Source organism: Miscanthus floridulus, chromosome 14 (assembly GCF_019320115.1).
Source record: "Miscanthus floridulus cultivar M001 chromosome 14, ASM1932011v1, whole genome shotgun sequence".
NCBI lineage: Eukaryota > Viridiplantae > Streptophyta > Magnoliopsida > Poales > Poaceae > Miscanthus > Miscanthus floridulus.
The window spans coordinates 9,821,598-9,834,639 of record NC_089593.1 but is presented as its reverse complement, the minus strand read 5'-3'; the positions used below and the strand labels follow the sequence as shown (position 1 = coordinate 9,834,639).

The 13,042-nt window shown below is 48.2% G+C and overlaps 1 protein-coding gene across 1 annotated transcript; it reads right to left on the bottom strand.

The window, feature by feature from the left end:
* Positions 1 to 6,316: 6,316 nt before the first annotated feature.
* Positions 6,317 to 12,222, bottom strand: LOC136503008 (dehydration-responsive element-binding protein 1A-like). Its single transcript, XM_066498227.1, has 2 exons — positions 11,712 to 12,222; positions 6,317 to 6,543 (listed from the first exon to the last, which is right to left on the bottom strand). The coding sequence occupies exons 1-2, from the start codon at positions 12,220 to 12,222 to the stop codon at positions 6,317 to 6,319; spliced, it is 738 nt and encodes a 245-aa protein (XP_066354324.1).
* Between the last annotated feature and the right edge of the window lie 820 nt (positions 12,223 to 13,042).

The following is a 13,042-nucleotide window of genomic DNA, read 5'->3' as shown; positions in this document are numbered from 1 at the left end:
ACAGAATCATCTGAGTAAGTGTCTTAACTGCATGGTTTTTGGGAGCTTACCTTGTTCCTTACATCTATTTCTTTCATTCTTTCCTTATTTCTCTACTGATGTTGCAGGAGACATTCCTGAGAATGTGGATGTGCCCCCTGTTGCTGCACAAGTGCACTTTGGAGATGGATTCCATGGCTCCAATAGTGTTGAAATTATGCATGATTCGGAGCCATATAAGATGGCTAGGGCTCTTGATTCTGATGATGATCGTCCTATTGGAGAGCTGACGGAGTGTGATGTTGAGATGATGAGGCGTATCTTTCCCGGCCACCGTGATCTTAGAGTTCATGAGTTTAGTGATCTTGCTCATTCCAATCAGGCGTTTGCAGAAGGACGTGATGATGAGCTCCTAGAAGCTCCTGAGGCCGGTCCTAACATGGTAATTGAGAATGGGAGGGTATTCAATGACCTCCCTGCTTTGAAGAGGTGGTTGCAGGCTTTTGCAGTGATACAAAAGAGGCCTTACATGATATTGCATTCATATGCGGAGCGCCGTTACATAGTTGTGTGTGACAAGGAACACTGCCCATGGAGGGTTTGTGCAAGGAAGCAACAGGTAACCGGAAAATAGAAGATCACAAAAGTTGTCGGGCCACACAATTATGCTGACCATGAGCTGACACTGAGGCATCGGCCGTTAACGTCTACCCTCATTGCCAAGCGGCTGATCAGAATTTTGCAGGGAGAACCCAACATGAAGGTGAGGACAATTATCAGGACCGTTGAGGCGTTGTATGGAGGATATGTGATAACTTATGGTAAAGCATGGAGGGCTAAACAGCGAGCGTGGAAGATGATATATGGGGACTGGGAGGATGGGTATGAGCAACTGCCAGTTCTTTTCAATGCAATCAAAGCGGTGAATCTAGGCATGCATTATGAGTACATCCCAAAACCTAATGCATGGAAGGATAGGAGGCAGATATTCTTCCGTGCCTTCTGGTGCTTTCCTCAGTGTGTCGAGGCCTTTAAGCACTGTCGTCCCATCTTCTCCATTGATGGTACATTCTTGATTGGCAAATACTAGGGCATACTTCTTATAGCCATATCCTGTGACATGAACAACAAGTTGGTTCCTTTGGCATTTGCTTTGGTTGAGAAGGAGTGACTGGCGAACTCCGGAAGGATGGTGTGAAGGGTAACTTTGATTTGTTCCAAGAGGCTGCTCGACAGCTTGAGGACAAGTACTTTCATGAAAAATTGGAGCAGGTTAGAACCGCATCAAATGCAGAAGGTAGACAATGGATCATATGTTTGATGAGGGATTTAGAGAAATGGACGAGAGCTCACGACGTCGGTGGATGGAGGTACGAGTTTCAGTGCAGCAACATGGTGGAGTCATTCAATAAGTTGCTATTGGGGATACATGGTATGCCCATGAATGCAATCGTTCAATTCACCTTCTATAAGCTTGTTGTCTGGTTCAACGATAGACATGCTCATGCATTGCAGTTGCAGAGTGATGGAGAGATACGGGCTCTGAAACCAAAGGCACACTTAGAGAAGGCAAGAGAAAGGGCTGGCACACATGAGGTTACATGCTTTGATGATGCCACATGGACTTATCAGGTCGAGCATAGGGGCGGTACAACGTCCGACGGTGAGGTCCGATGGTCGAGGATACATGTGGTTGTCCTCCAAGATTTCAAGTGCACTTGTGGTAAACCAAGGCAGTACCACTTTCTATGTTTCATTTGGTGGCAGCAGCTAGGCATCGCAACTATAATATCAAGAGGAGGATACCTCATGAGTTCAGTGTCAACACGCTTGTGCACACATGGAGCCCCCGCTTCGTGCCTTTCCAGGACCCTAGAGAGTGGCCTCCATATGATGGGCCGAAGTACATTGTGGATCTAGCTTACCATTGGAACAAGCGTGGATCAAGGTAGAGGACAAGGCATAGGATGGTTATGGATTAGATACCCAGAAGAACGAGGCATGGGAGAGGAACTCCATTTGTTACTGACCCCAAGCAGTACGAGTGCGGCAAGTGCGGTAGACTTGGCCACAATTCACGAAGTTGCCATTGGCAGATTAGTGAGGTGGGACTATTGGTTGATTTTATTATTTTATATTTGTCGTATTCATTTAATTAATTATGCAAGTCTCAATTTATGCTTGTATTTGTGTCAATTACTTATACATTTCTAAGTTCATGCTTCATTGTATATTGAAATTCTAATTCATTCACTTTTTTGTAGGATGGAGCAATTCCACCTGCTCGACCCGACGTACGAGGCGACCCACCAAGGACGTCTCATAGCGTTGGGGCAGGTAATTATCTATAAGTTTTTCAAAATTTGGTGAGCGTACATGTGTTCGTGAAGTAACATGAGACTATGTTTTATTCGATGCAGGACCTTCCGCTCCTTCGTCCTAGAACCCACAATGGGTTCTTGGACATACGGTACGATGACAGGTACACTCCTTTCCTGCAAAGAGCTGGCCTGGATGTCATCTCTTTTTAGGTCCATCGTGGGTTGCCCAAGTTCAACTCAGCGGCCATAACTGCGTTGGTTGACAGGTATTAAATTGAATCATTGCCTCCATTCATGGTCATTTGTTCATGCGATTGACTTTTTGATAAGTAATCTTGCTTTGTCTTTAATATAGGTGGCGGTCGGAGACTCACATCTTCCACCTACCATTTGGGGAGATGACAGTCATGCTCCAGGACTGTTAGAAGATGCTAGGCCTAAGGATTCATGGCAACCCAGTCACCGGGTAGTGTAGGTCAGAGGGCTGGAGAGCACGAGTGGAGGCCTTCCTTGGGCGTGAGCTTGGCGCGCAAGGGGCTCGCACTTCTGGAGTTCCCATCTCCTGGCTACGGGAAGAGTTCGCACAGTGCCCCGAGGAGGCAGATGAGGAGATAGTTGGGTACTACTATAGGGCGTGGATTCTACACTTGTTTGCCTGCGTTCTCTTCCCAGATGCCATGGGTGACAGTGCATCCTGGATGTGGATCCACTGCCTCAGTGACTGGGACCAGGCGGGTCACTACAGCTGGGGCTCTACAGTCCTGTGTTTTCTATACCGGTAGCTATGCGAGGGGTGTCGTCGGTCTTCGTCCAACCCATCACTTGGTTGATGCGTGTACCTGTTACAGCTGTGGATGTGGGCTTGTCTTCCAGTTGGCCGTCCAGAGGTTCTGGCTCATCGTGAGTGGTTCCAAGGTCAGCCTCTAAGTCGGCAGCCAACGTGGGCGTACCTTTGGAACCAAGTTAGTGTTCCGTACATGAGGTTAGACTGGGCGTACATTGAGTTCACGAACAAGCTAGACACGCTGACGGCGTCTAGTGTAAGTAAATTTTATTTTCCATGCTGCTTTGAAAAGAATTAGTATACCATCTAACATCTTGTTTGGACATGTTGCAGGTGGAGTGGGAGCCGTACGGTGGAGAGGGCGCACTTTCTTTTCAGTTGAGCAACGTTTGTGGGTTCGACGACGACTTCTATAGGATGAGGTGCCCTCTAATCTGCTTCTATGCTGTCGAGTTTCACCTGCTAGATAGGGTTGCATGCCAATTTGGAGTGAGATAGCTTTGGCCTACGACTCTGTTCTCGACTGGCATTGACTTACACAAGTAAGTGTTTTGATATTTTAAATGTCTCATGATGGTCCATTTCTATTAATATGGTGACATGTACATAAATTCAAGTAACGATGACATACGTACAGGTTGGATCGTCAGAAGAACAAGAAGATTTTTGACTGGGAGAGACACCACCAGTCCTTCATTGAGCAATGGGAGGAGATGCACGACAACATGGATGGCAACAACGAGCCGCACACGAACCGTGAGTTCAGGCGATACCAAGCTTGGTACCAGCGTGCGACACGTTGTAGGCTGAGGGTACAGTGGACAGAAGATGACTATGCCGACATTGAGTCCTCCAACGATGAAGACATAGCGTACGACCAATCGACTCGTGTAGGAAGGCAGGTGGAGGCAGGACCGATCATGGACAGAGTGGTAAGCCAATTGCCTTATTTTTCTACGTTAAGTTGCACAACAGTACATTAGGCATTCTTGGACCGACATTAGGAGTTATCTATTTTAGTTAGTGCCACCTTCGAGCCGTATCACCCTTATAATACGTTAGATTCTTGTACAAAAGAAAACCAAACCTATTGCTGTCTGTTCAGAAGTATTATTACTGAGAACTTTGTTGCAGGGCAATACACTCAAATGCTCAGTTGAAGAGATTGAGCGCATTCGACTGAGAGTCAGTGACGACTACATACTTGGCTTCCTAGACGTAAGATTAAAAATATTCTTTCAAACATATCATTAATATGTTAGATTCTTTTAGTTAACATAGTTTTGTACAACAGAGGCTGTCACGTCATCTACGCCGTGCGGCTGGTCGTTGTGGTTGTAGGACAGACACGACGCAAGATGTGTACATTCCTTCCGCAGCCAGAGGAGGCTTGGGTTCCTCTAGCCAAGGAGCTACAGGGGACGGGGACGAGGATGAGGAAGACGACGACGACAATGATGTGGACAAGAGGCACAAGGAGCTTGGCCCCTTAGCTCCATGACGCTCCCTCGACTCATCCTACACCGCCTCTAGGCACTAGGCGACGCCGTCCGCGTGACCCTTACACTCTAGGTACGAGCGCTCTAGGTCACAAGGGTAAGGGCAAGAGTAGGAGGCAGTGAGGGATTTGGTAGCTGTTAGTATGCACTATTATGGATTTTGTATTTACTTTTCTGTAACTATTTGGGACTGTATGGACATTATGAACTGTGCAGGACATATTATGTTGGTTGTGATGTTCGTTGTGGTTGCATTTTGCTCCTTAGATGATTAAATGTTTGGAATATATAATGATGTCTCTATTTGTAACTGTGGATGCTCCTAAAACAAGGGAAACTCTTGTGAATTTTTTCTGTGAAACATTAATCATACTACATTGCTACAAAGACACAAATGTAGTACACAGATTAACTATAAATTTATTAGAACGTGTATAATCCAAACATACCGTACATACGCTTTGTAGATGAATCTAGGGTTACCAAGCAACAGTGAACGAATCTATGCTTTTTAGACAATAAAAATAGACTTTTCAGATACAAGGACAACATCAATTTATCACATCACTGACATAGTACTGGCATGCAAGGAAGCACAACTCCACTCTATCTCCACCATCCATCTTATGACTGCTTGATCCAAGGGCCGAGGTGAAGAGGCACACAGATCGCTGACATGGCACATTGAGAGGCCTCCATTCCTCATCTCAACCTATAAATAACCACTCACTCTCTCTTATTCACACACACAACAAGGAAGAAGAACACTCCTCCGCATTTTCTTTCGTTGCAATACCAATGTCTAGAGGGTCGTCCAGAGGAAGAGGAAAGGGGAAGGGAACTACCATTAGGTGGGAGGGTCCTCTTGGTCCCGATTTCTTTGAGGAAGCTCTTTATGAGAGGTTCCCAGTTGAGAGCAAAAGTGATTTCACCAAAGAGGTACCACTAAGAGGATACGATGAAAGGAAAGAAGAGTGGCCAAAATGCATGCATGGTGAGGACTACCTAGTGCAGATGTTCACCGAGGGAATAGATGGAGGTCGTCGTTTCTTCAAATGCCCGTGAGCTTGGGTAATTGCTATTACTATTTGTTTCTTCAATATGTTCCTCTTGTATATAACTTACACGACATACTTATTGTAGTCTTCCTTGGCCAAAGACAATTGTGGGTTCAGTAGGTGGGTCGATCCTTGACCTATTTATCCGCATGCGGAGTACATCTACTACCTACAGGACCGTATTTTCGATCTAGAAAGGGAAGTTAGCAGCAGTTACAAGGACGATGGACAGGACGACAACAACAATGGTGCCGATTCACAGGAGGCACTCTGCAATGATCCATATTGCACCTACCCTAACCACAAGAACAAGGGGCCTCCCCCGTCACCCCTGCCACCACCACCAACAACAATAGGAGGCTACTATGGAGAAGGTGCAACACAATTTGCTATGTGGCCACACTACTAGGACGACTTTATGTTATTCACATGCCACATCTATGTGTTTGTTGTATGGTTTAATTACCTAAGGCATGTTAGGTTTAGTCGAAGAAAACTTTGTACCCAGGTTTAGTATATGTTCTCACATGCCATTTCATTTGTTTCATGTGTTGAATTATATAATGTCGTACGTCATGAGGTTTTATTTGCAGCACGATTGCTCGCTCAGTCTGCTAGTGTCTTCCTCTGTCTGCTCCACCTGCAACCCCGCCTCTACTAGAGCGATGAGCTCGCTCAGCTGCCAGTATCATCCTTAGCCTCCTGTGCCTGCAAGCCTGCCTCTGCTAGAGCAATGAGCTCACTCAGTCTGCCAGTGTCGTCCTCATCCTCGTCCCCCTCATCAGACAACACAATCGGTGATTGAACGGTGCGACCAACTCGAGACCTATACTCATCTAACTTCTTCTCCTCATACCTTGCACGAGCCAGCTCTGTGGCATGTTCCTCGCTGCAACCAATCCCTTCATGTATAAAATACAATCAGTTAGCAACGCGATTATATTTCGTTTAAAATCATGCAACGAAAAAATGCTTTCAAGCACTCACTGCCACATAATGCAACAACATGCTCGTTCAAGACCTGCATCTATACTCTTGTCTCCTCCCTTGCCTCATTCCTTGCCCTCTCCTCCTCAAATGTCATCCGCCTCTCCAATTCCCATTTGTTAAGCCCAACATCGATCGGGTCACATATACCACGTTGTCTAGCAAACTCACTGTCGACAAAATATCATCGACAGTCCCCCGAGGGTATCCCACGATGGTAGATTTGTCGGTGGGGGTGCGCATAATCAGGAACCGAATGGTGACACAAGGCGCAGAGACAACGATTTAGATAGGTTCGGGCCGTCTGATCGACGTAATACCCTACGTCTTGTGTCTTTGGTGTATTATATTGAGATGTAGTAGATAGATCTTGTCTGCTAGGGGACCCCTGCCTCTCCTTATACACTCTGGAGGGGTAGGGTTATAAGGAAAGTATCCTATTTGGTACTATACAATAGCTTGCGGTGCACGCCGAGCAGCGCCATGCACGCCTTGATCTTGTGGGTCGGGCCACCTCTGATGGTGCGGCCCATGTCTTGTCTTGAGGATACTAGGGGCCATACCCCCACAGCTAGTCCCCGAGCCTGATAGTAGATGATGTAGTCACGTGGTGCCAGGGTTAGAAAGTAGAAGACCAGCCGAGCAGGCAGCCAGTCCTCGAGCATAGCCTCGAGATGAGAACAAGCACATTCACCACAAGGTGAAGTGTGCCCACTTAGTCCCCGAGCCTACTAGAAGATGAAGAATGAATCTTGTAGTAGGGTCAAAGAAAAAGAGGTCTGAAAGCTTGCCGACGTCGTCTAACATGCACGTATCAAGACCCCAGACGTGCTGCCCAAGATCAGCACCGTGATCCGAATAGCATGGAGCAGCTTGATAGCACACCGACGAGACATAGCAAGATTCGAGCAGCAAGGGAGTCCCCGGTGTCGCCGGCAATGACTGAGCACCGAGGAGTCCCCAGTGTAGGCGGCGATGTCCGAGCACCGAGGAGTCCCCAGCGAAGGCGGCGATGTTCGAGCACCGAGGAGCGAGGAGTCCCTGGCGTCACCAGCGATGACCGAGCACCGAGGAGTCCCCAGCGTAGGCGGCAATGTCCGAGCACCGAGGAGTGAGGAGTCCCCGACGTCGCTGGCGATGACCGAGCACTGAGGAGTGAGGAGTCCCCGACATCGCTGGTGATGACCGAGCACTGAGGAGCGAGGAGTCCCCAGCGTCGCTGGTGATGTCCGAGCACCGAGGAGCGAGGAGTCCCCGGCATCGCCAGCGATGACAGAGCACCGAGGAGTCCCCGGCGTAGGCGGCGATGTCCGAGCACCGAGGAGTCCTCGGCGAAGCTGGTGATGTCCGAGCACCGAGGAGCGAGGAGTCCCCGGCATCGCCGGCGATGACCGAGCACCGAGGAGTCCTCGGCGTAGGCGGCGATGTCCAAGCACCGAGGAGTCCTCGGCGTAGGCAGCGAGGTCTGAGCACCGAGGAGTCCCTGGCGTAGGCGGTGAGGTCCGAGCACCGACATAGCTGACGATGTCCGTGCGGTGAAGTGTGCCCACTTAGTCCTCGAGCACGAAGTATCCGTGCGCCGAGGAGTAACCGGCATAGCTGGCGATGAAGCATGAGCGACGAACAGTCTGGTCAACTGGTCGGCGGTGAAGTGAGCATTGAGTAGAAGCGACCGGCGAACAGTCTGATCAACTGGTTGGCGACGGAGTCCATGAACCAAGCGGTTCGACCAGTTGATCGGTGGAGAAGTTCGAGCACCAGGTGGTCCGATCACCTGGACGATGATCCTGCAATACAAACATGTAGAACGGGTAGTACATGATGTAAAAATAAATGAACTCTGGAGAAAAGTCAGTAATGGTGATGAAATGGCGTATGCAGTTCGGCGATCAGTTGGCGTGAAGATATATTTATATTTAATATAAACCGCCCGAACAGTTAGTGTGTAGCTGAGTCTCCAGCCCTAGCTAGCCCGTTAACCATAACATGGAGCGCGGAGCTCGTGCACGTGTAAGAGAAATAGGCGTGACCAAGGAGCCACTGCCGACCACCTATAACGCAGAGCGCATAGCCCGAAGCACGTGTAGGGAGAAGCCGGAGACAGGGCCATCTCTTGAGGCATCCGAGCATCAACATGACTGTTCGAGGGTTCAAAAAATCGTTTGGAGAGCAACTATGGAGAAAACAACTCGGAGAAACATTATGGCGATATACGGAGATTGGAGAATATTTAGAAAAATATTAAAGCGTGACTTAGCTTTGGACGAAGCGTCTGGTCGGCGATGCAGGCAACTCGCTTAGCGGCTCGCTTGACTGCTCGGATGGCTCGCTTGGCGGCTCGATGCAGTCGGACGACTTGTTGCATGGCGGTGTAGATCAGATCCGAATCATAGTTGGTAGGAGCAACTATGTGCATGTATATGCACGTACATGAGCACATGCAAATCCTTGTTTGCATGGCTGATGCATATTGCCTTCTTTGGTGATTGCTTGGAGCCTCTTGCGTGTATGCAGAAACTTCGTCGTCAAGGCCTTTTCCGATCCGTAGCATGGCCCCTTCCTTAGCTGCACGCTACGGCAACGTGAGGACCCAGGACTGAGTTTGATCTTGCATACTAGTCGGAGCTGGGCTCTCTGCCTGGTCATGGTGCTTGCCGATGACGTTGTTGATGATTTGACCGAGTGCTTCACGAATAGGACGAGGCGATCGCACCGGGCCCTAGCACTCTGCGTACTGAAGCATGCGAGAAGCTGAATCGTCGCAGACGATGATGATGAGGAAATGCCCATACAGAATCAAAGGTCGATCCCCGAGAACTTAATGTTGATCTTGTGGTACGCCATCTGGCTCACCGGAGGATTAGGCGCACTCCCCTACCTGGCGCGCCAACTATCGACAGAATATCATCGATAGTCCACCGAGGGGTATCCCGCGATGGTAGATTTGTCGGTAGGGGTGCGCATAATCAAGAACCAGATGGTGACACAAGGCGTAGAGACAGCGATTTAGACAAGTTCGGGCTGTCTAATCGACGTAATACCCTACGTCCTGTGTCTTTGGTGTATTGTATTGAGATGTAGTAGATAGATCTTGTCCGCTAGGGGACCACTGTCTCTCCTTATATACTCTAGAGGGGTAGGGTTACAAGTATCCTATTTGGTACTATACAATAGCTTGCGGTGCACGCCGAGCAGCGCCGTGCATACCTTGATCTTATGGGCTAGGCCACCTCTGATGGTGTGGCCCATGTCTTGTCTTGAGGATACCGGGGGCCATACCCCCACACTCACGTATCTTTTTCTTTGTGATGTTTAACGAATAGGTTGACGTAGTCAGGTGCATATCCCCTCTTCCGTGCAATTACTTGCCTCTTCTTCAGTTCATCCAAGAACTTAGCTTGACCATCATAACATTCCCACCTGCATTTCCTAGTGCTCTGTTCAAACAGCAAATTCTATCATATATGTCTTAGCAAAAGAAACAAAATACGATTTCATGTTTACCACAAAAATAACCAACCTCATCATACTCAACCATATGGCCACAATAATGGCCTATTCCAAGCTCCGAAGGGACTAGGCCATAGTTGGATTTAACACCACATTCGCACATGACAGGAGGTGCTTTGTAAATCACCCTTTCTTTCTTCTTTTCCTTAACCTTTCGTGGTTCTTCCGGCCATTGGTTCTTAGGACCATACAACCACTCCTTGAAACGACACTTCGCCATTAAAAACACCTAAATAAAAGGACATTAGTACATGAACACATATAGCTCAACATTTAAACATATACACTTTGCACTTACTTCATGCTTGTTTGGACACACAAACTTCAACGTATTCTCAGGGTTTATCATAGCTCGATCTCCACAATCGCACAAAGGAGGTTTCTCGAGTCGTCTAACTGCGGCTAGGTGCTTCTCCTTAGCCATCATTGGCGGAGGGTTAGGGGGTGGAACCCACCGCTTGAAGTGCTCACGTGGATGTCTCCCTCTAAACCAATCGTCGAAAAGGAGGTACCTAGGATCAAACTTGTCTGCACCGTCGATCCACTAAAAGAAAAAGCACCTCTCATGGTCCTACACAATGAGATTCCAATAAAATATTAGTAGCATACTTACACAAATAAAGAAAAAGGATAGTGGAAATAATTTCTTACATTAAAATGACTGCATGTGTAGAAGCAACGCGCCGCTGTGTCCGGATGTTTTGATTGAAACACATGGGGCAAAAAACTACAGTCACAGTTAGGGACAGGGAGGTCAGGAGGGACGAGGGCATCTTTGCTAGATGCGTCGGGGTATAATTCTCGAGGACGACCCTGTTTTCGCCAAAACTCCTCCCGAAACATTTCTTGCATCTAACAAAACGGATGTTATTTAACAAACATAAATCAAAACATCACAAATAAATGTCAATGAGAACCATAACTACAATGCAACCAATTTCGTTCTAAGAACCCAAAGCAGTTAAAATTAAACCATAAACCTAGGGTTTCCCATTTGATGCACAACAATGAACCCATAACATAACTACATGCGCCTAGGTTTACTAGCTTTTCCACACCTTGGCATCATCCTACGGTTCTATAATACATATATTGATGGATACAATGAAACCATAAGTGATGACGATTATTACATTAAAAATCCGACTAATACATACCGAATCGATGCGAAAAAAACTAGGAGGGGAGCGAGGATACCTTGCTCTCAAAGATCTACGGATCAAATCAAAGTTTCTAAGGTCCAATATGCCGATTCGTGAGGTAGGGTGAAGTGGGGAGAGAAAAAACCCGAGAGGGAGGAGAAAGAAGAGGAAGAACGCTCGGGCAGGAAGGTTGGCCGGGGTTAAATGGCAGGGAGCTCGGCGCCAGTCACTCTGGCGCCGAGCTCACTGCCATGTCATCTACCGTGCACAGGAGCTCGGCGCCAGAGACGCTGGCGCCGAGACGTGTTAGCTCGGCGCTAGCACCAATGGCGCCGAGCTAAGGGTCCATTTTCTGAATTCTTTCCGTCAGGGGTCTATTTGTGAGAAACTTTCAAAAAAGGGCTAAAATGTAAAAAATTCGGCCGTCTCACCGGCCTTCTTCACAAGCACCTGCTCAAGCTCTGGCGCGGCCTCGAGCGCCGCTTGGCGGGCGTCGTCCAAGCCCGAGAGCGCGGACGGCGGCGGCACGGCGAGCAGACACACGGAGCCCAGGGCGAGCATCGCGACGTCATGTGTGCGCGCCGCCGCCTCCGAGGCGAGGTAGGTGCCAAGCCACAGCCGCGAGCCGCGCTTCCCCGGGACACGCACCTCGCACACCCACCGGCCCGCGGCGCACGCCGCGGAACACCGGAACTTGGTGCGCCCCGCGAGGCGCTTCTTGGGCGGAGGCTGTGGCGGGGAGGACGAGGACGACGACGCCGAGGTGGAGGTGGAGGATGAGGAGGTCGCGTGCTGCTGGAGCCGGCCCATGTCCATGGCTGCGCGCTGCTGATCCCTGCCGGTGGCTTCGCGGGAAGGAGGGAGCGGCGGCAAAAGAAGGCGCGGGAACGCCGTATCCGCGCGACGGAGACTCGGCGCAAAGTTACGCTCCTCAGTACTCATCCCAGTTCTTGGCCCAGTTATTGGTGTGGCTATGCCGGTACAAGACTCCTAGGGTGCCTGGTTCATATCAGCTCAACCAAGCTCTATATAGAAGTGATGATAGATATATGTTTATTTAAGCACATGCAAGGTGCTTCAAGGACGACTTTGACTGTTACGTTTCTCATGTATTATATCTTTTATGGGAAAAATGATCATTATTAATCACTACTATTTCTAAATACAAATCCAATGTAACCCATTTTTGTCGTATGCCTAGTTTGAATTTTGAAATACTTGCACGCCTTATGTTTTGGTATAGAGTACATGGTTACTACTTACTAGGTAGTCTAACTTGACATCAATTTGTCCTTGACGAAAAACTCAATGTGGAGAAAAAATCTTATTAAGTGGTGGATTGGATCAACTAAAACAATTTAAGGAGTAAAAATTGAACAAAAAATGGTTTTGGGTTATCCGTACACATGGCAAATTTGAGGAGTAATTTAAAATTTTCCCAAAAAAACAAGCAATCTTATTAAGGGATATTTGACCAAATGATATTGTTGGAGGGAGTAAGTTGAACTAAAATTAGTTTAGAGCCATTGTGCTGCACACACCAAAGTTTTTCCCCTAAAAGCTACAACCCTTCCTAGGGCCTCCTCCCCATTGCCACCTTGCCCCCCCCCTCTTGGCGACCTTGCTAGCGGACATAGTGGGGACCCACTCCTTCATAGTTACAGTTTCTTGTAGGATCTTGTTGGTGGCATCGACGAGGCATTGAAATAAGATCACTCTGATGGCGATGCAAGTCAGCGAGAGTATGTTTTGTCCGATCTGT